Source organism: Schistocerca serialis, chromosome 2 (genome assembly GCF_023864345.2).
Source record: "Schistocerca serialis cubense isolate TAMUIC-IGC-003099 chromosome 2, iqSchSeri2.2, whole genome shotgun sequence".
Taxonomy (NCBI): domain Eukaryota; kingdom Metazoa; phylum Arthropoda; class Insecta; order Orthoptera; family Acrididae; genus Schistocerca; species Schistocerca serialis.
The window spans coordinates 679784850-679808453 of NC_064639.1; the positions used below are offsets into that span (position 1 = coordinate 679784850).

Genomic DNA, 23604 nt, shown 5'->3' on the forward strand with positions numbered 1-23604 from the left:
AAACTTATGGTTACATCAGGGATTGTTTGATACAAATACCCAGTTATACGATTTTGTCCTCTGTGGATATCGAGTCTTGCGCAAATAATCTGAAACAGTTGCAATGTCTGTCATTGAATTTCAGGTTTTTTGTCTACTGTGACAAACACACCACCTCCATTTGTCATTAGTCTATCCTTTCAATTTACACTATATTTACTCCAGAAATCTCACTGATATCAATTTTGTATTTTGAGCAGTTTTCTGTATCTAGTTTTAGGTGTTTTCCTCTGCTTTTCAGCACTGCGCTGAACTTTGGCATTTGTTGTGAATGCTTTGACAGTTAATCATTAAGAATTAAGATGTTAAATAGTCTAATCTGGGAAACGAGGGGGGGGGGGGGGGGGATTTTTCATTGGGTCTTATACTGTTATGCTGGAACTTCAGGGACTCCAGCAAAGTCATTATTTGGTTTGACTGAAGAATCACCTAATCTGAAAAAACAATTGTGTGCACTCACAAACAGTCAGCTAATTGTGTAGGAGGAGTACTACATCCCTGAGTCATTTAGTGGGATCCCGCAGTTCTCATCCTTATGGCACAAAGCAAGGGAGTCACAGACTAGCTTGTCAAGCCCTTCAAAGTTGCTGATTCGAACCTTCCACTCAACTAAGAACCTTTGGTCCATGATCAGTTTCGAGGACGATGATGATGATTGTCAACTTCATTGAAATTTGATGAGCAAGGTTGTTCTTCTTAGCCTTATCTGTCAGTCACTGGAATGATTCGAGCATGACCATTCAACTTGGATGACAGGCATTGTTCATTCCCGTGTGGGCTGTGATCTGCAGCTGGTTTGCTTCCTGTTTACTGAGTGGCTACTGGAAGAGCCTCTTCGACATGTTGCATTAGGCCCCCAGGCTTAGAGGCTTAAAGTACAATATAATTCTCCTTAAACTCTGCTGACTTCGATACTCACCCAAGACATTCATCAGTCACAGTAATGAATAAAATGATTTGCAATATGGAAAGCAGGCTTGGTCATGTGATACAATAGCTTTTAAATGACTACAAGAAACTGCTTAGTTCAAAGCAGGATGATTGATTAAACTACAATGATACATGATTGTAAGGTTTTCTGCTGGTTACTCAATGAACAGTGTGATTAATCCAATTAATGCAATCACACGTGTTGGTAAAATAATTATTAAGCAGAGAAATGGGACAATTCTGTCTGAAATGCAAAGGACTTTAAATCAGTTACATTTGGCATAGAAGTCAATCTGATCAAATGGCAACAGGGATTTGCATTTCTTAAATGTTCCCTCATGATTGCCACATTTTCACATCCTGTTGTTGTGCAAGCATGTGTTGGCATTCTGCATTGGTCAAAACTTATTAAACCTAGGTTATTTTAACTGTACATACATGACTGAGCTCTTTATCACTGTTAGACCATTGGTTATGGGCAGTTGCGGCTCATAATTAAAGGCTGTGAGGTGTAGCTCCCCCAAAATATATATATTAAAATAAATTTCTCAGTAATGTATTACAGAATTTAAATTATCAAAACACATTTTACATGTTTCCCACATGGCTTTAAATAACACTGGTCAACATTTTTGGAACTATTGATATGTGATATCAAGTGATATTTTTTGAATAGGTAGCAGTTAGTCTTAAGGCTGTGCCTTGAAATGCCGCTTAGCTCTATGTAACAAGGGTTTGGGGGCTTGGCTTCCTTGGAGTACACCTCTTACGGGTGCCCTGAAGGCTCTGGTGTTTTAGCTTAAGAGTGTCCTCCTACCAACGTAAACAATTTTCATGTTCCACTGCTTACACCATAAGGGAATGAACAGAGTTGCTGAAACTTTGCTGTTGACTCCCTGTCTCTGTATATCTCTCACATGCTTTGATGCATCATTAATCAATGTTTAGTATTGTTGCTTTGATAGTGCTTTTGTTGTTTTGATAGTGCTTTAGACAGTTTTTTTGTTTCTGACATTGGCTGCTATGTCCACTGTTGGAATAAGTTTTCAAATGTCTCACCAGAGTGTACTAGAGTGTGGTAACGTAAGTATCACCACCTAGCAAGAGTTTCATGAATGATAAGAGGAAAAAGTGTTTGAAATTTACCCCCTGCTTGAAATATGCCCCGTTACTTTAGTTTCCTTGCTTGCTGACTGTAGTAATGTTTGTTATTAGTAAGTTTCTTTTTGTGAGTTTGTTGTGCATGAGTTTAGTGAGTTTTACGTTCTTGTGAATAATAACAGCATACCACGAATTTGAAAACAGCACAATATGAATTCAGTGTGCAACTTATCACACAAAATTTTGGACATGTGGTTATGATGAAAGTGAACGAACTTGGTGCACCAGACATGATGTAAACATGAATCGACAACAAAACCAGTGTAAACCCAGGCAAGGTATACATGTGATTTTAACAGAGAAATGTACAATGCAGCTGAGTGGTTGTGTGTGCCATATCACTTAAAATGCATATTTTTTTATACACAACTATAAATACGGTGTGTAAATTACCATGGCAGTTGCTTGAGTTGTTCATGTCAGCCAGTGACAGCAAAAGATTCGTGATGTCATTAAAACATTGCTGTTTCATCATGTGAACTCATAAAAACTGTGGTTTGAGCACACAGAACATTAAATGTCTGAAGTTTAGAAATGAAAATACCAGAAACATTAAGAATGGAGCGAAGCTAACATACACTGCATTAAAGATCTCTCCAAAATGCGCCTTTTAGTACAGTTTGTTGTGGTAAGCTGTCAGAAAATGTGATGCTGGAGGTAAATAAGCTACCTACAGATTTTGTCTTGAAGTTCGATTTTGATGTTATTTAGAAGATGATTATGAAACAGAAAGAAGATGCAATATGTAAATGTTTGGCTAGTGTGTGATATTGCCCCCCCCCCCCCCCCCCTCCACCTCCAATCGATAAATGTCATGACCGTACCCAGTGTGGAAACCACAAGCTGCACCTGGTTTGAAGTATCCCTCCCATGCCTGATTCTTGCTTCCAGCCCTAATTACATTACTCATCTGTATTTCATCTTACATTCTGAGGATATGAGATTTTCCAGATATTTTGTAGCCAAAGTTTGGAAATAAATAATTTTGTTGATTGGAAGTGAAATCTCGTACTAATTTTGAATACAAATGAACCAGCTTTGTTAGTAAAATCAAACAGCGGAAAATCCAGGATGGAGTGTAACACTATTTTGAAAAGGATAGTTACTACTCACCATATAGTGGAGATGCTGAGTTGCAGATAGGCATAACAAAAATACTGTCACAAAATGAGCTTTCAGCCAACAAAGCCTTTGTCAAAATTAGACAAAACACACACACACACACACACACACACACACACACACACACACACACACTCTGTAGTGCTTCAAGAATTTCGGAGTAAATTCTTGAACCACTTGGCCTTCCACCATTACGAACAACCAATATTTTAGAAGTGAGTGGGAGAAACGAATACGCCCTACTGTGCATCGTGCATCGCCTATTTGTATGTGCAGGAAAAAAAAGAAGTTACGAGAAAAAGAGGAACCGGCGGCAGAATGGCGGCAAACAGGTACCTGCTGTATGGTCCACAGAGTCTCTGTGTATGAGTCGAGAAGAATAAGGAAACTTTATGTAGTATTCTGTGCTCTTTAGTGTCTCGGTTGATTGTAAAAAGACTAATGAACAAGTCTTGGCTATGAACGAAGCAAGAGACATGTATGCTATTTGAATATGTGTAAATGAGTCTAATGTGTAAGGAATAAGTTAGCTTGCAGAAGTTATTGTCTGTGAAAGTTGGAAATATATAGTATTGAACTGAAAAGTATTTTATGAGCACCAAAACTATTTCAAGGATAGAGAAGTATTTTAATAAATTCCTTTAACCAGCTATAGTCTTCGGAGAAGAAGCTTTTGGGAGATCGACGTAGCTGATTACCCAGAGTAGAGGATCAGTTACACACAATGTGCAAGTTAACTGAATTGAGAGACGTGTGTGCCTGGCAACCCAATACCACACTGTCTCTTGTCGTCCAAAAAAAATGTTTGAAAATACACACACACACACACACACACACACACACACACACACACACACGCGCACAGTCTTTTTGTTGTGCCTATCTGCGACTCAGCATCTCTGCTTTATGGTGAGTAGGAACTATCCTTTTCATAATACTGTTGAAGCTTTATTAGTAGAATTATATCTATTTTTGTTATCCAGGATAATCATTGCAAACATAAAGTTTTAGTTATTATGTTAGGAGATTTATTAGGGGACAAGTCCAGTTCATTTTATTATTTGTATGAAATATTCCTCCTGTTTATGTCAGTAATGTATATATGTATGTATTGAAAAAAATGCCTTTTATTCATTACTCAGAAGGGCTACTATAACAAGATACTTACCATCTAATGTAAGGCGCAATAAAAGCATTAGAAGATCGGAATTGTCAAGTCCTGGTTTTTAGTAAAAAAAATTAAGTTATTCTACAGATAAGAAGAATATTTAACAAGTCGGTGGTTCCCAGGCTGCTACGAGCTGAATATCACAAAGAGGTAACTTAAAATATAAACAAACCCTCGTAACATTCATCTAGTCCAGTGGTAGGAGGGAGGGGCGGGTGGAGGTGTAAGTTTCTTAGTGTAACTCGAAAACTACTATGTTCTGTACAATGGTGTTTAGTCATTACTGCGATAATTATTTCTGGTCAGTCAATATTGCACATTTTCACCAACACTTTTATAAAGAAATCATTGCCTTAATAGTTATAAACGTTAATTATTTATAGCATTCACATTATGAATTACAAAAGTTGAGAAGTTCCTTACTGTCCATTGGCAAGCACTCATAATATGCTGGTCTGTATGAGGGTGCCACATGGCTCTAAAATTTAGACACTGTAACGCCATCATTCAAGAAACAAATATAATTTCCTATTTCCTTCGCACAGATTAAAACTCTGTTGCTGAGCTCACAGCCTATAACCATAACAATAAATTAAAAGGGAGAAACTCCCATAGTGTGGATTCAATATTAATAAAGGGAAAATTACACACTGTCTTTGTGCAGAAGTGCTATTTTCCAATAAAATGGTTTTTAAGTGGTGGTAGAGTTGTCTTTGGAGAATAATGCTATAGATTAAAGATTAATCAGTTGTTTTAAGGTTATAGGTGAGGTTGTCTTATTTATGTTTGAAATACTGTGTGTTAAATAATTACATTATGCAAATTACTATTTGTACTTTGTTAGTCTCCTGTACATTAAAGTAATTTTGATCATGTTGAGCAACACAGCTGCTACTAAAGTTAATAATTTAATGAAAGCCGCCTCCAGTGTATTATTACAAATTTATCGCATTAAGACTGGTTTAGTTTGTAGAACATATTCAGGTTGCCAATTTTAGTCTTCTGTTGAACTGCAATGGCTGCTTACTTAAATTTGTTTATAATGAAACAATAAAATACTTATTTTGATTTTGAATATTTAGTTAGCTGTTAGGAAAAAACTTCCGTATAGTAATAAATTGTCACTTCTATATCATTATTTGTTTCTAAACTTAACATGACATTTCCTAACTGTTTTTATTGTATCTTACTCGTAATGTTTTATTTCGTACTTTTCCATTGTCCTAAATATTCAGATTTTGAAAAGCCATCAATGTAAAATGTTTGATTTGCTTCACATATATTCTAAATGTTAAGAGAAATAATTTATCAAATCCACATAGGAAACAATTGAGAAAAGGAGTATTAATTATCAGGCATTACTGCTGCTGGTTTTTTTCAGTTCTATGGACAACAATGTCATTTGTGATCAAAAACTTTCTAAAATAAAATTTCTGTTACAAATTGTTGCAAGTTATATGAACTGTTCATGAAAATTTAATTGCATAAATTTTTCATATCTTGTCAAAATTTCCTGAACCGATACTTGTTTTCAGCTTAATCACTGTTCATCATTGCCACTTGGTCATCATCAATGTCTACCCAAACAATGTAGAAAGTCAAGTGACAGGACATCCTCCTAGAGATGTAAGTGTCTGATGAAAACAGTATCAATTAAAATAAGATGCATTAGGTAACCAGCAGTTGTTTGCAAATGAGTTAAATTTAACATAATTCCATGCTAAGTTATCAGTTCTTTTGGAGCAAATGTCATGGGTCTTTATCAGTGGGTCACCTTTATCCAGTTTTGTAAGATTTCGTGCTTTAAGGAAATTCCTCTGTCCATAATTTTGCATACAGCATTTTGGAATTTCAAAAAAAATATTAGTTTTGATACTACCAGGCATAAAAAGAATGCCATATGTTTCTCATGTGTTATTTTTACTACAATGGATAAAGACAATATTACATGTTTTTTATGTGATATTTTTGGTTTCATGAGACTAATTGCGTCAAGAATCTGAACTCTTCAAATATGTTAAGATTGTTGATGGGATAAATTATTTCTACATAATGGTGTTATGTTATGGTATTGAATAAATGCCTCTTTCATTTATTAATTTGTACTGTACAGAATTGCAACCTTAACAAGAAAAAGGTTCAGTCATTTACAGATAATTCTATTATGCACTTAGTGATTTACTTGCTTAAGAGGAATATGTTGTATACACTATATTAACCCCTTAACTGCTCTGGACGTGTTAACGCTCGCACCTTTGTACCTGTCCCAGTGTCCTCTGAACGTGTTTACGCGCGCCACCAGTCCTTCTACCTGGTACTCTGAATGTGTCTACGCATGCATAGACATGTTCAGTGTACCAGGTAGAAGGACTGGTGGCACGCGTAAACACGTTCAGAGCTCACTGGGACAGGTACAAAGGTGAGCACATTAACATGTCCAGAGCAGTTAAAGAGTTAAAGACAGCTATACACTTCAAAATGTTGTATAAAAGTGGCTAAGTTACTATGAGGAATTTTTGTAGAAACCAAGGAAATTGTAAAATAATCGTATTTATTAATTGCCACTACATGAAGAAATGATCAGAACAGAAGGAAACTTGCGGCAACTTCTTTATGTAATAGCATAAACAGGCTAGAAGCGATGAGTGAAAGCACCCCTATGGATTCCACAGCTTCCCCCAAATTGTTGTACAAGGTATCAAAGCATGATTGGTTGACCTTGTGGATACATCATTATGTGTAATTGATGTTCATTGCTCACTCATTGCAGTAATTTAGTTTGAGTGTGTTGTAGGTGTTAAAGTAATAATGCAACTCACAAGGGAACCTCCCCATCGCACCCCCCTCAGATTTAATTACAAGTTGGCACAGTGGATAGGCCTTGAAAAACTGAACACAAATCAATCGAGAAAACAGGAAGAAGTTGTGTGGAACTATGAAAAAAATAAGCAAAATATACAAACTGTGTAGTCCATGCATAAGATAGGCAGCATCAAGGACACTGCAAACTCTGAAGTGCTGTGGTCCCGTGGTTAGCGTGAGCAGCTGCGAAACGAAAGGTCTTTGGTTCAAGCCTCCCTCGAGTGAAAAATTTTTTATTTTCAGACTATTTTCAAAGCTAAGGCACTCAAACATAATCAACTTCGCTCTCCAAAATTCCAGGACATGTTCAGATTTGGTTGGACACATGCAGGATTTGACGGTCTACACACGGAAAAATTTGAAAACGTTAAAAACATATGTTTTGACAGAGCACAGGGAAAACTGTGCGACTGTGAAACTGTTGCATTGATTTGTTGTAGTTCATGTGACAAACTCTTATGTTTTCATCACTTTTTTGGGAGTAATTATTACATCCACAAGAAAACCTAAATCGGCAAGGTAGAAGAATCTTTTTACCCATTCGCCAAGTGTACAAGTTAGATGGGTTGACAACATATTCCTGTCAGGTGACGCACATGCCATTACCAGTGTCGTATAGAATATATCAGACGTGTTGTCCTGTGGAGGAATCGGTTGACCTATGACCTTGCGATCAAATGCTTTCGGTTCCCATTACAGAGGCACGTCCTTTCATCTACTAATCGCACGGTTTTGCGGTGCGGTGGCAAAACACAGATACTAAACTTATTACAGTGAACAGAGACGTCAATGAACGTACGGACGGTTCATACGTAACTTTGCGAGAATAAAGAAAGTAAAATTTTCACTCCATGGAAGACTTGAACCAAGGACCTCTCATTCCGGAGCTGCTCACGCTAACCACGGGACCACGGCGCTCCTGAGCTCACAATGTCCTTAATGTTGCTTATGTTGCGCATGGACTACTCAGTTCGTATATTTTGCTTATTTTTTTCGTAGTTCCACACAGCTTCTTCCTGTTTTCTCGATTGATCTGTGTCCAGTTTTTCAAGGCCTATCCACTGTGCCAACTTATAACAAAATCTGAGGAGGGTGTGATGGGGAGGTTCCCTTGTCAGAGACAGGTTTGGTAATAGTTGGTTCCATGATATGAGGCTGTCTTCTGTGAAGAGTACTGTATTGCTACCATTTGTGCAATATGATTACACAGTGCATATCGAGAAATGCAGCAATTGTAGGAAAGTTATAACTGATTATTAATTCCAGTCACAGTTTTGATATAACATAGATGATTACCACTTTTGGCCATTATAAACTATCATCACATCTTTTTGGCTTAATTACAATGTAACTCACGAACTTCCACACCATGTGTGACAGCTTCAGCATTAAAATATGGGGAGGTTATAGTTGTACTTTCACTACTTGAGAGGATCCCCATAAAAAATGAGTGATCATAGGACAATGAAAGTTTGTGGAAACATTTGTAAGGACATGTGGAAGAGCAATAGCGAGTAAATATTTGAAAGAAACATGTTTTAATTTCCAAATGAGAGGGTAAAATTTGTTAATTCCTTACCACATTCACGTTCGAGGTTACAAACGTTACTCAATGTGATGACCATCAGCGTTGAAGACAACCCGGAAGTTTGTACAGATATCATATCACAGTTGTCTGCTGCTCTTTTCCAATGATGGACCATGGAATGTTCTGCTGTTGTGAGAGCTCATGCACTGCTTGAAGATTGCATATTGCATCCAGCATTCTCAGCCATGGTAACAATTTGTGGCACAATTGGTCGTTGGCCTCTCCCAGGAGTGATTCCCAAATCACCAGTTAATTTGAACTTCTGGAACACATTCTGTGTACAGAAAGGGGATGTCTCCGAACTTCTTTAATGTGTCAACAATTGCAAAGAGCAGCAGTACTGTTGCTGTTGTTTAGATAAAACAGCTTTACAAGTTTAGCCCTACTCACCTTGTCCGGACCCATGTTTGATTGTCTGCAGCTGTAACACACACTGATGCTCGTGTTTCAACCCTGTGTCGCCAAACCAGTACCGGACCTAATGGAAAACCATGACACCAACACTACTAACAATGCAAATTGTGCAGCGCACAGTCTGAACATCAGTCGTATAAATTTGGGTACCAATAGGATAAATAGTCTTCCATCTACACTGGATCAGGTAGTGAAAGTTTAATTATAACTATCCTGTATGTCAGCTACAACCTATGTATTGTACAGTATTGTACTTCATTGTAATTCTACATTGAGTATGCTACAGTTCCATGCACAATACAAATTTAGTCTTCCAGTCGCAGTGTAAAACTTGTTAAAAATCCTAATGGTGCTACTTTTACCTGAAAGTAAACATGATGCTAGTACCAGAAACGATACGCTAGTGATCAGTTAACATATACGTTAATTGCAGTGTATCTGAGTGGTGATAATATGCTAAGATAATATTAGTTTTGGTTTATTAGTGTATCATCATAATTAACAAACCAGTGCAATCGTCCATATGACATACTGAAAGTGCCTAATACAGATTGTGAAGAGTGAGCATTGTTTCTAGTGTTACTTTGTTCTCAGTGTTATGCCTTAACATAAATTACAATGCTCCCAAATCAGGAAAGTAACAAAAAATTGATGCAAGTCTTTTGTAGCCAACACAAAGCTGAATTTTGTTCTGTGTGTCATGAAAAAATGTAGAAGTTCAAAACGCCCGCCACTTAAAACTGTGATGTTAAAAGTGTCTGCATTATAACCTACTTTTGAACTTTAGCTAACAAAGAAACATACACATTTCTTTGATCTAAAGTGCTAGGTCCAGTGACTGAGTACTATGCTGCATTAAGTGGGGTGTAACTTACACAGGCCATTTAACTGTCCACAATTAAAATGGCACCAGATCATCGAGCGTTGTGGTCATGCACGTTTTATTTTGAAAACACTTTCTTACGCATATCATCTTTCGTAGATGGACTTCTCCAGATGATGTGCAGTACCAGTAACTGAAAATTGATTTCATTTTTAATATTTATAATAAAGCTATTTCAAATTATCTCTGATAAAGTAGTTTATTTGGATACAGTTCACTGTGGAATAGCATCTATTAGATAATTTCACAATATTTCGTTTTGAGACAGTATTTGCTATTTTTATTTATTTAGTTATTATACCATCGATCCAACTGTGAGAATTTCACAGGGATGTAGTGTATGTCAATTTTTACATTGTCAGTATACACTATGTTTACAGGTAAAGATTAGAAAGTTACATAACTACTACCATGATCCATAACACAACATGATGAAATGAGAAACCTTAGGCCTACAGATTACAAAGTATAAAACTTAGTAAATTAAATATGAAAAGGTCGCATAACCCAGAGAGTTAAATATAAGCAGTTAACACTAAAAGAGTAACATATGTGACAAGAATTTACAGCTTAATGTTCAATTTATGTGATAATACATCTTATTTTATTTTAAGGCAGTTTCTCACTGTGTTTCTCAAACTCTTCCAAACTGTAAAACGACATGGCTAAAAGAAATTGCCTCCTCAGAAGCTCTTTAAATGTAGATTTGTTGACTATTTCACATTTTATTTCTGGAGGTAGAGCAGTAAATATCTTTATGCCAGATTGCTGTATACCCTTCTGCGCAACTTTCAAATTTTTAACTTCAGTGTGGAAATCATGTTTTCTCCTTGTGTTGTACTGATGGCATTCACTGTTACATTTGTATAAATCAGTGTTTTTACTTATGAAACATATAAGTGAATATATGTATTGAGAAGTGGTTGCAAGAATTCCCAGATTCTGGAATAGGCTTCTGCAACAGCATTTAGTGTGTACACCACACATCATTCTTACAACACACTTCTGAGCAATGAATATTTTCTTTGCAAGAGGTTGATTTCCCCAGAAAATAATTCCATGTGCCAACAAAGACTGGAAGTAACCATAGTACGCTGCTTTTTTAATGCTTAAGTTTGCACTGTCAGAGGTAATTCACATTGCAAAAATTGAAGAGCTGAGTTTCTTGTAAAGATCTAAAATGTGGTGGGACCAATTTACTCCTCAGTCAATCTTCACGCATAGAAACTTTGTTACTTCCACTCTTTCTATGACCTGTGTGGCGTATTTAACAGTCATTTCTTCCTCAGTTGTGGCAGTTGGGGAGAACTGAATATAATTATTCTTACTAAGGTTTGTTGAAAGACCATTTCTACATCTACATCTCCATCTACATCCATACTCCGCAAGCCACCTGACGGTGTGTGGTGGAGGGTACTTTGTGTACCTCTATCGGTTCTCCCTTCTATTCCAGTCTTGTATTGTTTGTGGAAAGATAGATTGTCGGTATGCCTCTGTGTGGGCTCTAATCTCTCTGATTTTATCCTCTTCGTGAGATATATGTAGGAGAGAGCAATATACTGCTTGACTCCTCGATGAAAGTATGTTCTTGTAACTTCAACAAAAGCCCGTACCAAGCTACTGAGCGTCTCTCCTGCAGAGTCTTCCACTGGAGTTTATCTATCATCTCCGTAATGCTTTCGCGATTACTAGATGATCATGTAACGAAGCACGCTGCTCTCCTTTGGATCTTCTATATCTCTTCTATCAACCCTATCTGGTACGGATCCCACACTGGTGAGCAATATTCAAGCAGTGGGCGAACAAGTGTACTGTAACCTACTTCCTTTGTTTTCGGATTGCATTTCCTTAGGATTCTTCTAATGAAACTCAGTCTGGCACCTGCTTTACCGACGATCAATTTTATGTGATCATTCGATTTTAAATCACTCCTAATGCGTACTCCCAGATAATTTATGGAATTAACTGTTTCCAGTTGCAGACCTGGTATATAGTAGGTAAATGATGAAGGATCTTTCTTTCTAGGTATTTGCAGCACATTACACTTGTCTACATTGAGATTCAATTGCCATCCCCTGCACCATGCATCAATCCGTTGCAGATCCTCCTGCATTTCAGTAGAATTTTCCATTGTTAGAACCTCTCGGTATACTACAGCATCATCCGCAAAAAACCTCAGTGAACTTCCGATGTTATCCACAAGGTCATTTATGTATATTGTGAATAGCAGAGGTCCTATGACACTCCCTTGCGGCACACCTGAAATCACTCTTACTTCAGAAGACTTCTCTCCATTGAGAATGACATGCTGCGTTCTGTTATCTAGGAGCTCTTCAATCCAATCACACAATTGGTATGATAGTCCATATGCTCTTACTTTGTCCCTTAAACAACTGTGGGGAACTGTATCGAATTCCTTGCGGAAGTCAAGAAACACAGCATCTACCTGGGAACCTGTGTCTATGGCCCTCTGAGTCTCATGGACAAATAGCACGAGCTGGGTTTCACATGATCGTCTTTTTTAAAACCCATGCTGATTCCTACAGAGTAGACTTCTAGTCTCCAGAAAAGTCATTATACTCGGACATAATACATGTTCCAAAATTCTACAACTGATCGATGTTAGAGACATCTGTTCGACATCCCTTCTTGAAAATGGGGATGACCTGTGCCCTTTTCCAGTCCTTTCGAATGCTATGCTTTTCTAGAGACTTACAGTACACCGCTGCAAGAAGGGGGGCAAGTTCCTTTGCGTACTCTGTGTAAAATCGAACTGGTATCCCATCAGGTCCGGCAGCCTTTCCTCTTTTGAGCAATTTTAATTGTTTTTCTATCCCTCTGTCATCTATTTCGATATCTACCACTTTGTCATCTGTGCGACAATCTAGAGAAGGAACTACAGTGCAGTCTCCTTCTGTGAAACAGCTTTGGAAAAAGACATTTAGTATTTCGGCCTTTAGTCTGTCATCCTCTGTTGCAGTAAACCATTTCATTAAATCTATAAGAATAATATTAACAGACTCGTGAACATTTTCCCATTTATGACCATTAACCATTATGTTTGTGTCATATGCAAAGATGGTAAAATTACACTGTATCCTGGGCGAATAAAGTAAATCATTTATAAATAAAAGGAACAATAAGGACCAAGAATAGAACCCTGTGGCATTCCACAATTTGTGTCTCTCGATTCTGATGAAATCATTCCACCACACAAATTGTCTGACTTATCTAAGACTACTTTCTGTTTCCTATCTGTCAGGCATGACTGAAGCCAGTTATTTGCTACACCGCTTATTCCTAGATGGTCTACCTTCAGTAATAGTATTTGGTGGTTCGCAGTGTCAAAAGCTTTAGATAAATCACAAAATAACCCTGTTGTCACCATTTTATCGTTTAGAGATTCCAAAACCTTATCTATGAAGGCATATATCACTTGTTCAGTTGACAGAGCTTTCTGGAAAGCAAACTGATGTTTGCTAAGAATATTGAATTTATATAGGTGTTCTAAAATTCTAGAATACAAAAGTTTTTCTAGTACTTTTGAAAACAGTCAGGTGAGATATTGGTCTGAAATATGTAACATCAGATTTCTCCCCTTTCTTAAAGATAGGCTTCATGATAGCATACTTTAGTCTATGAGGAACAATTCCTTGCTGCAAAGAGGCATTGAAAATATGACACAGTATATCGCTTCCAGAAGTACAACATTGTTTTAACAATTTGCTAGAAATATTGTCTACTCCACAGGACTTCTTGGTTTTCGTGGAGGCAATTGTTCTTTCAATTTCTGATACTGTAATAGGTCTGTTATGCATTTGAATGATTTTGTTAGGGACAGCATTTTGCAAAAAGGTCAAGGCATCATCCAGAGAACGCTTGCAACCTATTTGCTTACACACTGACAGGAAGTGTTTATTAAAGATTTCAGCTATGATCTCAGGATTTTGCACAAGATTCCCTTTGTGTTTGATTTTGAAGTTTTCTACGGGTCCTTTTTTTTTATTGTTGCCTGTCTCCTTGCTAAATATTTGCCAGACAGTCTTCATTTTATTATTGTAGTTATTAATTTCTTTTACACAGTACAGTGCTTTTGATGTCTGAGTAAGTTTCTTTAGGTTTTTACAATACCTTTTATAATGGCTGATTAATTATCTGTCCCTGGACACTCTGTTTGCAATATAAAGTCCCCTCTTACATTTACATGACTCTCTAATATCCTTAGTGATCCATGACTTCTTTAAGGATGAGGAAATATTGTTTGTAACAAACTTTTTAGGAAAAGTGTCTTCAAAGTGGGATAGGAATTCATTTATGAATATGTTAAACTTTGTATCAACATCATCTACTCTGTGCAATGAATTCCAGTCTTCATGCTGCAGCTTACGGTTAAAAATTTCCAGGGTCCCTTTGTTCATAAGTATGATTGCCTTCCAGAATGGGACTGTTTTCTTGAGAGGTCTGTAGTCATGTAGAGTGAGGAACTGTCCATCATGGTCTGATATGCCATTTAAGATCGGGGTGACAGTGAAGTTCTGGTATGAACTTACATCTCAAAATGTGTTGTCTATTAGAGATTGACAGTCAGGTGTGATCCTAGGAGGAAAGTCAACCACCGATGTAAGATTGTAGGAACTCAGCAAATTCTGGAGCTCTACTCTGTTCTTGCATTCAGTTGCAAAGTGACATTAAAGTCCCCAAGTAAGATAATGTCATTATTTTTTGGAAATAAGGTTAATAATAACAATTCTAATTGCACCATAGAGACTGTGAAATTGGTTCCTGGTGCCCCGTAGACTGTAACCACTATTAATTTTGAACTGTTTAATGTCACTTCTGCTGCACATACTTCAAACTTTTGGTCAGTGCAATATTTCCTTACATCTACAGATCTAAAAGTTAAGTTATTTTTAATGAAAATAGCTACTCCACCTTTTCCCATGCTATCTCTACAGTAGTAGGTGGCAAGGCTATAACTGTCCATATGTGACATTTCAATTCCTTCTGTAATATGGTGTTTTGAGAAACATAAGATCTGAGCATTGTTCATAAGATTTTTGTCATTTATGTTAACTTCTAATTGGTCTAGTTTGCATCTTATCACAAAATGTGAATTTTTCAGGTCCACAGTGATGCTACAAGAAATCTGAAGTCACAGTTTTTGTAATATGTTTAGCAATGAGCTGGCATTCAACATGTCAAAAGATACATTAGTGCTATTGTTTGCAAATAATTTACGCATTATTGCATAACATTTTGGATGAAACGCAAAGAATGTAAGGGTTTTGGCAGTGAGTGGCATAAATATACATCTCACCTCAATTGTGATACCTCTTTGCAATAAAAATATGGGTACTATTTCTGGCAAACAATTCGAAGAAGGGCTGCCTTTTAAACATCAAGCATCTAACATGTGAAGTTGCATATGACTTATGTTGTTGTTAAGGTCTTCAGTTCGATGAGTGGTTTGATGCAGCTCTCCATGCTACTCTATTCTGTGCAAGTCTGTTTGTCTCTGAATATATTGCAACATACATACATGTGAGCCTGCTTGCTGTATCATATCTCAGTCTCCCTCTACTGTTTTTTACCACCACATCTCCCTCCAGCGCTAAACAGATGATCCGTTAATAACTCAGAATGTGTCCCATCAACTTATTGTCTCTTTTAATTAAGTTGTGCCACAAATTTCTTTTCTCCCCAATTCTCTTCAGTACCTCCTCATTAGTTATGTGATCTACTCATCTAATCTTCAGCATTCTACTGTAGCACCACATTTCAAAAGCTTCTAGTCTCTTCTTATCTAAACTGTTTATCATCCATTTTTCGCTTCCAAACAAGACTACACTCTAGACAAGACTTCCTATCACTAACAATCCTGATGGTGGAACAAGTACAACTGAGAATCACAATAGGCATAGAAATCACAACTTCAATTGTAAGGCTTTTATATTTAAAATTCTTGACCAGTTTTGGGCTAAGAAACACACATCATCAAGTGCAGTTAGCCGTGTGCTGCGACCCCAGCTGCTGTGAGACTGGATAGAGCGGAGGCGACCATCATGAGTGAGCGCAGAGAATGGAATCTGTGCTTGCTTGTGGTAGTCACGCCCTCTCTATGCAGTCTCACAGAACATGACTAATTGCACCTAATGGTTGACATGTGTTAGCCTGAAACTGGTCATGAATTTTAAAAATAAAAGCCTTATAATTAAAAGGGTAGATCACATAACTAATGAGGAAGTATTGAATAGGATTGGGGAGAAGAGAAGTTTGTGGCACAACTTGACCAGAAGAAGGGATCGGTTGGTAGGACATGTTCTGAGGCATCAAGGGATCACCAATTTAGTATTGGAGGGCAGCGTGGAGGGTAAAAATCGTAGAGGGAGACCAAGAGATGAATACACTAAGCAGATTCAGAAGGATGTAGGTTGCAGTAGGTACTGGGAGATGAAAAAGCTTGCACAGGATAGAGTAGCATGGAAAGCTGCATCAAACCAGTCTCAGGACTGAAGACCACAACAACAACAACAACAACAACAATTAAAAGGGTGACTTCCATGTCTATTCCTATTACTAAATTTACATTTGATGTTAACAAATTTCTCTTTCTTTTCTTGCCTTGCCAGCCTACATTTCATATCCACTCTTCTTTGGCGTTCATTAGTTATGTAATTGTTCAGTTAGTAAAACTCATCTGCTACCTTTAGTGTCTCATTTCCTGATGTAATTCACTCAGCATCACCTGGTTTAAGTCAATTACATTTCATTACACTTGGTTTGTTTCTGTTGACGTTCATCTTATACCCTTCTTTGAAGAGACTGTCCATTCTGTTCAGCTGCTCTTGCAAGGCCTTTGCTGTCTCTGATGGAATTTCAGTGTCATTGCCAATGTGGCGTTCACTGTGTTACTCGGTGGTTTGGTATTTAACTAATTTGTAAATGAAAATGATAATCTTATTTTATTACATTGAGTAATTACTAAATAATTTTTCTCCCGGCTAAAGATTTGGTCAAGTTGCTAAAGAACTCCAAGTTAACGTCATGTTAAAGTGTTGTCTGTAAGTTGTGTAAGTGTCACTAAATCACAGTTCATACAACAGATTTTATACAACTATTGATTATGATGGAAGCAGTTATCTTCAGCAAAATGATCATTAAAAGGCACCGAATATCAGCCGCGCACAACACTGACATATGTTACCTGAAACAATATTCTTCGTAACTCGTGCGTAATTAGTTTCGGCTCCATACATCAGCTAGAAAAGTTTGTTATAAGGATCGTGCTATGAGCACTGTTTTTAAAGAACCAATCTGATTCGAATTATTTTCATTAAAATGAGTTCGGGACCACCGGTGCACATTTATTTTTACACATTTGTATTACGTTTGGCATTTATGTCTGCAGAGTTGCGTAATTTGAATTTGCCGCTGAGATAATTGTTAAGATGGCGGCAGACAATTGATAGAGACTTTCTATTGTTAGAGCAAATAAGTGAAGTATTTGAAATGCTTATTAAAGTTTACTTTCATATTGTGCTCTATTTAGAGTTCATCAAGCAAACATTTGATTTTTTTCTAAGGCAAACACAGACAAAAACGTGATACAAATCGCTATCATCAATAGCTGCGCTCCTTGCAGCGGAAAGAAATAATTAACACAGATAATGCTAACTGAGAGAGGAATTAAAGTTACAAATAATTATTCACTCATATTTATAATAATAATGAACTCTGGTCTCAAGTAATAATTAACAAATAATTGCAATTTCTTAACAGACCTCAGTTTGATATGCGTCCGCAACCTACAAAAGCCAACCAACAAAAGGTAAAAACAAAAGAAGACAAACGCAGATCATAAAAGGAATTTACAATTATCATTGTCTTTGTATGATACACATCAATATGTCTAATTACATCATAAAATATTGTATAAATAATTAATATTTATCATCGTTTTCACTGTTTTTTTTATATGTCGAATAGATAATGTTTATAATTGCTGGAGGCATAATTTCCTCTCATTGCACTGTAGCTAAAATTTATCTCGTGGATGTTACACCAAACATCAGGGTCTTTATTTTTTCTCCCCAAACTTTAATTCCTTCTCAGATTTTTCTTTGATTTGCTTTACTGCTTGCTCCACGTACAGACTGCATAACATTGGAGATAAGCTACAACTCGCTTCTGTCTCTTTTCAACCACTGCTTACATTTTATACCCCTTGACTCTCGTAACAGCCATCTCGTTTCTGTACAAGAAGAAATATTTTTTTTTTTCTGTATTTTTACCTCAGCTACCTTTAGAATTTCAAAGAGTGTATTCCAGACAGCATTGTCAAAAGCTTACTCTGAGTCTACAAATGCAATAAATATGTTTGCCTTTCATTAACCTGTCTTCTAAGACAAGTAGTTGGGTCACTGTTGTCTCTCGTGTTCCTTCATTTCTCCAGAATCCAAACTGATCTTCCCTGAGGTCAGTTTCTATCAGTTTTTTCCATTCTTCTGTAAATTATTTGAGTCAGAATTTGGCAACCTTGAATTATTAAGCTAATAGTTCAGTAACATTTGCATCTGCCAGCTCTCTCATGAATTGGACTTATCAAATTCTTCTTGAAGTCTCGAGATATTTCGCCTGCCTCACATGTCTTGCACAGTAGGTGAAATACTGTAGTTTTGTCGTGGTTGATTCTCTCAAGGATACCAGAAGTTCTGAGGAAACATTGTCTACTACGGGGTCTTGTTTCGGCTTAAGTCTTTCAGTGCTTTGTCAAATTCTTCTCGCGGTATGATAGCTCCCATCTCATTTTCATCTACTTTCTCGTCCCTATCTATAATATTGCTTTCAAGTTCATCTCTTTTGTGTAGCTCTCCCTATACTCTTTCCACCTTTCCCTTCTTTCCTTAGGACCGATTTTCCATATGAGCCCCTTGATATTCATACAGCTGCTTCTCTTTTCTCCCAAGTCCTCTTTACTTTCCTACATTTCCCCTAGTTATACATGTTTCTTTGTAGCCTTGTATTTTTCTTCTAGTTCTTCCTATGTAGCAGTTTCGCTTTTTCTGTCAGTCTCACTTTTTAGAAGTATGTATACCCTTTCACCTGTTTAATTTGCTGCATTTCTTTATTTTCTCCTTTCATCAATTAAATTCAGTATCTCCTTTGATATCTAAGGATTTCTCCCAGGAATTGCATTTTTATCTATTCGATCCTCTACTGCTTACACTATTTCATCTCACAAAGTTATCCAGTCATCTTCTATCATATTCCTTTCTCCCATTTCAGTCAATTGTTCCCTAATGTTCCCTCTGAAACTCTCAACAACCTCTAGTTCTTTCAACTTATCCAGGTCTCGTGTCCTTAATTTCCTACCTTTTTGCAATATCTTCAGTTTTAATCTTACATTACATAACCAATAAATTTTGGTTGGAGTCGACATCTGTCACTGGAAATCTCTTACATTTTAAAATGTGGTTCCAAAATCTCCCTGTTCCCATTATATAATCAGTCGGAAACTTTCCAGCTCATCTCTTGATATAAACCTGTCCAGGCGATAACAATGTCACCTGGCAAGGAATGACCGCTAGTCAGACACACACATGGTGCATGTAATGTCAGCGAGCATGCTGTGCATGTGTAGACTAGAGAAAGCATGTAATCTATCTGAGTTTGACCAAGGGCAGGTTGTGAGCACCCGAAGGCTCGGCACATGCATTTTGGAAACTACACAACTTGTCAGGTGCTCAAGGGGTGCTGTAGTGAGCGTCTTAAACGTGTGGTGAAACCACGTCCAGTTGTCGTGGCGTTGGGTGCCCACCCCTCATTACAGATGTCATGTATCGTAGGCTGGGCAGACTGGTAAAACAGGATAGGCAGTGAACTGTGGCAGAATTATAACAGACTTTAATGCTGGCAGAGTGCAAATGTGTCTGAACACATAGTGCACCGAACACTCCTAACAAAGGACATCTGCTGTGGACAACCCAAGCATGTGCTAGTTTTTATACCACAACATGGGCAACTATGACTGAAATGGGCTCATGACCATTGGCACAGGACATTGGTGCAGTGGCACAGCATTGCATGGTCTGATGCATCCTGATACTTTCTTCATCATATCATCATGGAAGGACACGAATCCATCTTCTTCCAGGGGAACTGCTCCTTGACACCTGTATTGTGGGATGGAGACGAGCTGCCAGCAGCTCAATTATGCTATCAGAAACATTTAACGGAGGCATTCATGAGTGCCATGGAACTCATGCAAGGCACCATGATGGCCAGGGAATATTGTACACTGGTTGCAGACCACGTAAACCCTTTCATGACGATAATGTTTTCTGACAACAGTGGCATTTTTCAGCAAGATAATGTGCCATGTCACAAGGCCAGGAGTGATGGGAATGGTTTGAGGAACACAATGGTGAGTTCCAATTGATGTGCTTGTCCCCGAGCTCACCAGTTCTAAACTGTATCGAACACATCTGAGGTGTGACTAAGTGCGTCAACAGACTTCATTGCACCCCTCCCTAGAATTTATAGGAATTAGGTGACTTTTGTGTGCGGATGTGGTGCCGACTCCCTCCAGCGACCTACTAAGACCTCACTGCTTCTGTGCCACAACACATCTTGCTCTTGTCCATCCAAAGGTGGACATACTGTCTATTTGGTAGGTGTCCATAATGTTCTGGCTGATCAGTGTATACAACCTTTATTCATTATTACTAAACCAAGTGTAAGCAATGATCGAATTATTCTCTGTGCAAAATTCTACCAGAGAGCTTCTTATTTCATTCCTTTACCGCAGCTCATTTTCTCTTACTATTTTTCCTTCTCTCACTTTTCCTACTATCAAATTCCAGTCCCTCATAACTGTTAAATTCTCCTCTCCCTTAACTATCTAAATAACTTCTTTTATCTCGTCTCCTGAATATCATGAAAGCCAACTTATTTTCCCTTTTTACTCTTTTTGATAGCCTCCTCTAATTCGCCCATGATGAATACTGTTGTAAGATCATTACTTGCGTATTGGTCTCTTCTGTAAAGCTTGGACATTTTAGATTTTTGGGAGGCCTTCCCATTTAGCAGCAGCTGATGTAGTATTTGGTTCTCAGTGATGTTGTAACGTTCAGTGGTATCAGTTGGATCATTGCTTAGGTGTCTTAAAACACTGCATATTTTATGGCTGTCTCTCATTATATCTAAGTGTTCAATAGTCCTAGTTCTGTTTTATCTCTTTTTTTGCAGTGCAAATAAGCTTGTTTCCAACTTCCACAGTTACTTTGCTAAAAGGATTTTTATCAAATAAATTGTGGTATTCTGTAAGCAGAGCATCTTGTCTGACTTAAGACCAGGGAAACGAGGTATCTGTCAGCTGGAAGTTATGGGCATTTTGATATTAAGATGACAAAATAAAAAGTGAATGAGTGAAAAAATGGGTTTTAATGAACTGAACTGAAATGCTGATCAAGAGGCCATTGTAAGAAATTATAGAAAGTTGTAACCATGTGAAAAAGATAACAAAACTAAGAGGAAAAAGGAGGAATACTATTGAATGATGGTGATTATAGGAATATGGAAACATGAAGTAAGCCCCTGTAAATATCAAAACCCCTGCAGTGTGAGAAACAGCAGTGATAAGGGCTGACATTCTGACAAGGCAACCTCTGTCTGCAATTAGAAATTACTTGTAGATGTAGCAAAAATACGGGTGGAGATAACCAACAGGAGTATTCAGTGTAACCGGTGTTGCCCCACCATTTACAAGAATTTTTCCAAATATGAATGACTTTTACTTCCCATAATGTTTTTTTCTCATAAAGTCACTGGCATGCTGGGATATCAGTGTCACATCCAGGAAGTAAATAAACCAGTGTTCACTGTGAAGTTACATAGATATTTTTTGTGTCAGAGTAATGTGGTTATAATGTCTTTCAGAAGGAAAATCATAAACGTAAAAAAGAAATTAGCGTAAAAAGCTGAAATGTTTTGAGAAAAGTTTTCAACGTCTACAACTGTGATTCAAAATGTAACAGCAAACTACTTGTTACAAAGCATATATTTCACTTATGGATACATACAATATGTCATTTTTCAATATAACTACCATCCTTTTTGATACACCTCTCACATCATTGCACAAACTTTTCTATTTAATTCAAATAAAAAGGTTTTGGTTGTGCCCACAACTAAGAGTGCACACTTCTTTAGCCTCATCATTACTTTCAAATCATTGTCCTCTGAGAGCCTCCAACAAAGGTCCAAACACATGCTAATCCAAAGGAGTGAGATTAGGGCTGTATGGGTAACGCAGTACAACCTAAAATCTCAATCACCAAATGAAAAAATGAAATGTCATGTGGTGAGGGCCTCCCTTTGGGTAGACCGGTCACCTGGCACAAGTCTCTTTTAGGTGATGCCACTTTGGCAACTTGCTTGTTGGTGGGGTTGATATGATGATGAAGACAACACAACACCCCATCCCTGAGCAGAGAAAATCTCCGATCCAGCTGGGAATCGAACCCAGTTCCCTTTGAATAGCAGTCTGCTGCACTGACCACTCAGCTATCGAGGTGGACTTAGTGATGGCAAGAGCTGCAGGTGATATGGGGGACGCATTGTCGTGAAGGAGAAGAATGCCTCTAGATGGAAGTCCTCTGCAACGGCTTTGTCTTGCTGGCCTTAGCTCACTCTTCAGTATGGCTCTGTACCAAGCAATATTCACTGTTTCACTCCTTCTCTGATAGTGCTCCAAAATTGGCCCATTTATATCCAAGAGGGGGATGAAAAGGACCTTTCCGGCAGAGGGCGAGACTTGAATTTCTTTGTGGATGTAGAAGATGTGTTTCGCCATTCTGAAAACTGCCTTTTTCTGTCTGGTTCAGAGTGATGCACCCAGGTTTCGTCGCATGTGATGATATATGTCAAAAAATCATGTCCTTCAGTGTTATATTGCACCAGAAATGATGTGACAGCCTTAACATTTGTCATCCTGTGTTCACCGGTGAGCATCCTAGTCACCAATCGTGCACACAAAAAAGGTACTTGATAACCTAATAATGGTATGAGCAGATCCAACACTGATACTCAGTTCCATGGCTAAAGCTTCCACAGAAATACGCCAGTTCTCATGGATTGTGGCATCAGTGCATCCCATCTTCTCGTCATCAGCAACCATGCTGTTATGGCTAGAGCATTGCTCATCCGTGACTGACTTATTCCACTAGATTTGTTACTGGTAGGTTTGATCATCATGCGAGTGTTACGGAAATGCTTCAGGAACTAGGGTGGGAGTCTCTGGAGGAAAGGAGGCGCTCTTTTTGTGATTCGTTACTGAGGAAATTTAGAGAACCAACATTTGAGGCTGACTGCAGTACAATTTTACTGTCGCCAACTTATATTTCGCGGAAAGATCACAAAGATAAGATAAGAGAGGTT

The 23604-nt window shown here is 37.7% G+C and overlaps 1 protein-coding gene across 3 annotated transcripts in view; it reads left to right on the forward strand.

The window, feature by feature from the left end:
• The window catches only part of LOC126457790 (integrator complex subunit 13), a 249485-nt gene that overhangs the window by 25558 nt on the left and 200323 nt on the right, over positions 1–23604 (forward strand). For all 3 annotated transcript variants that reach the window (XM_050094375.1, XM_050094377.1, XM_050094376.1), the window contains exon 5: positions 5956–6046. In XM_050094375.1, the coding sequence (XP_049950332.1) occupies positions 5956–6046 (91 nt within the window). The remainder of the gene's footprint in view (positions 1–5955; positions 6047–23604) is intronic.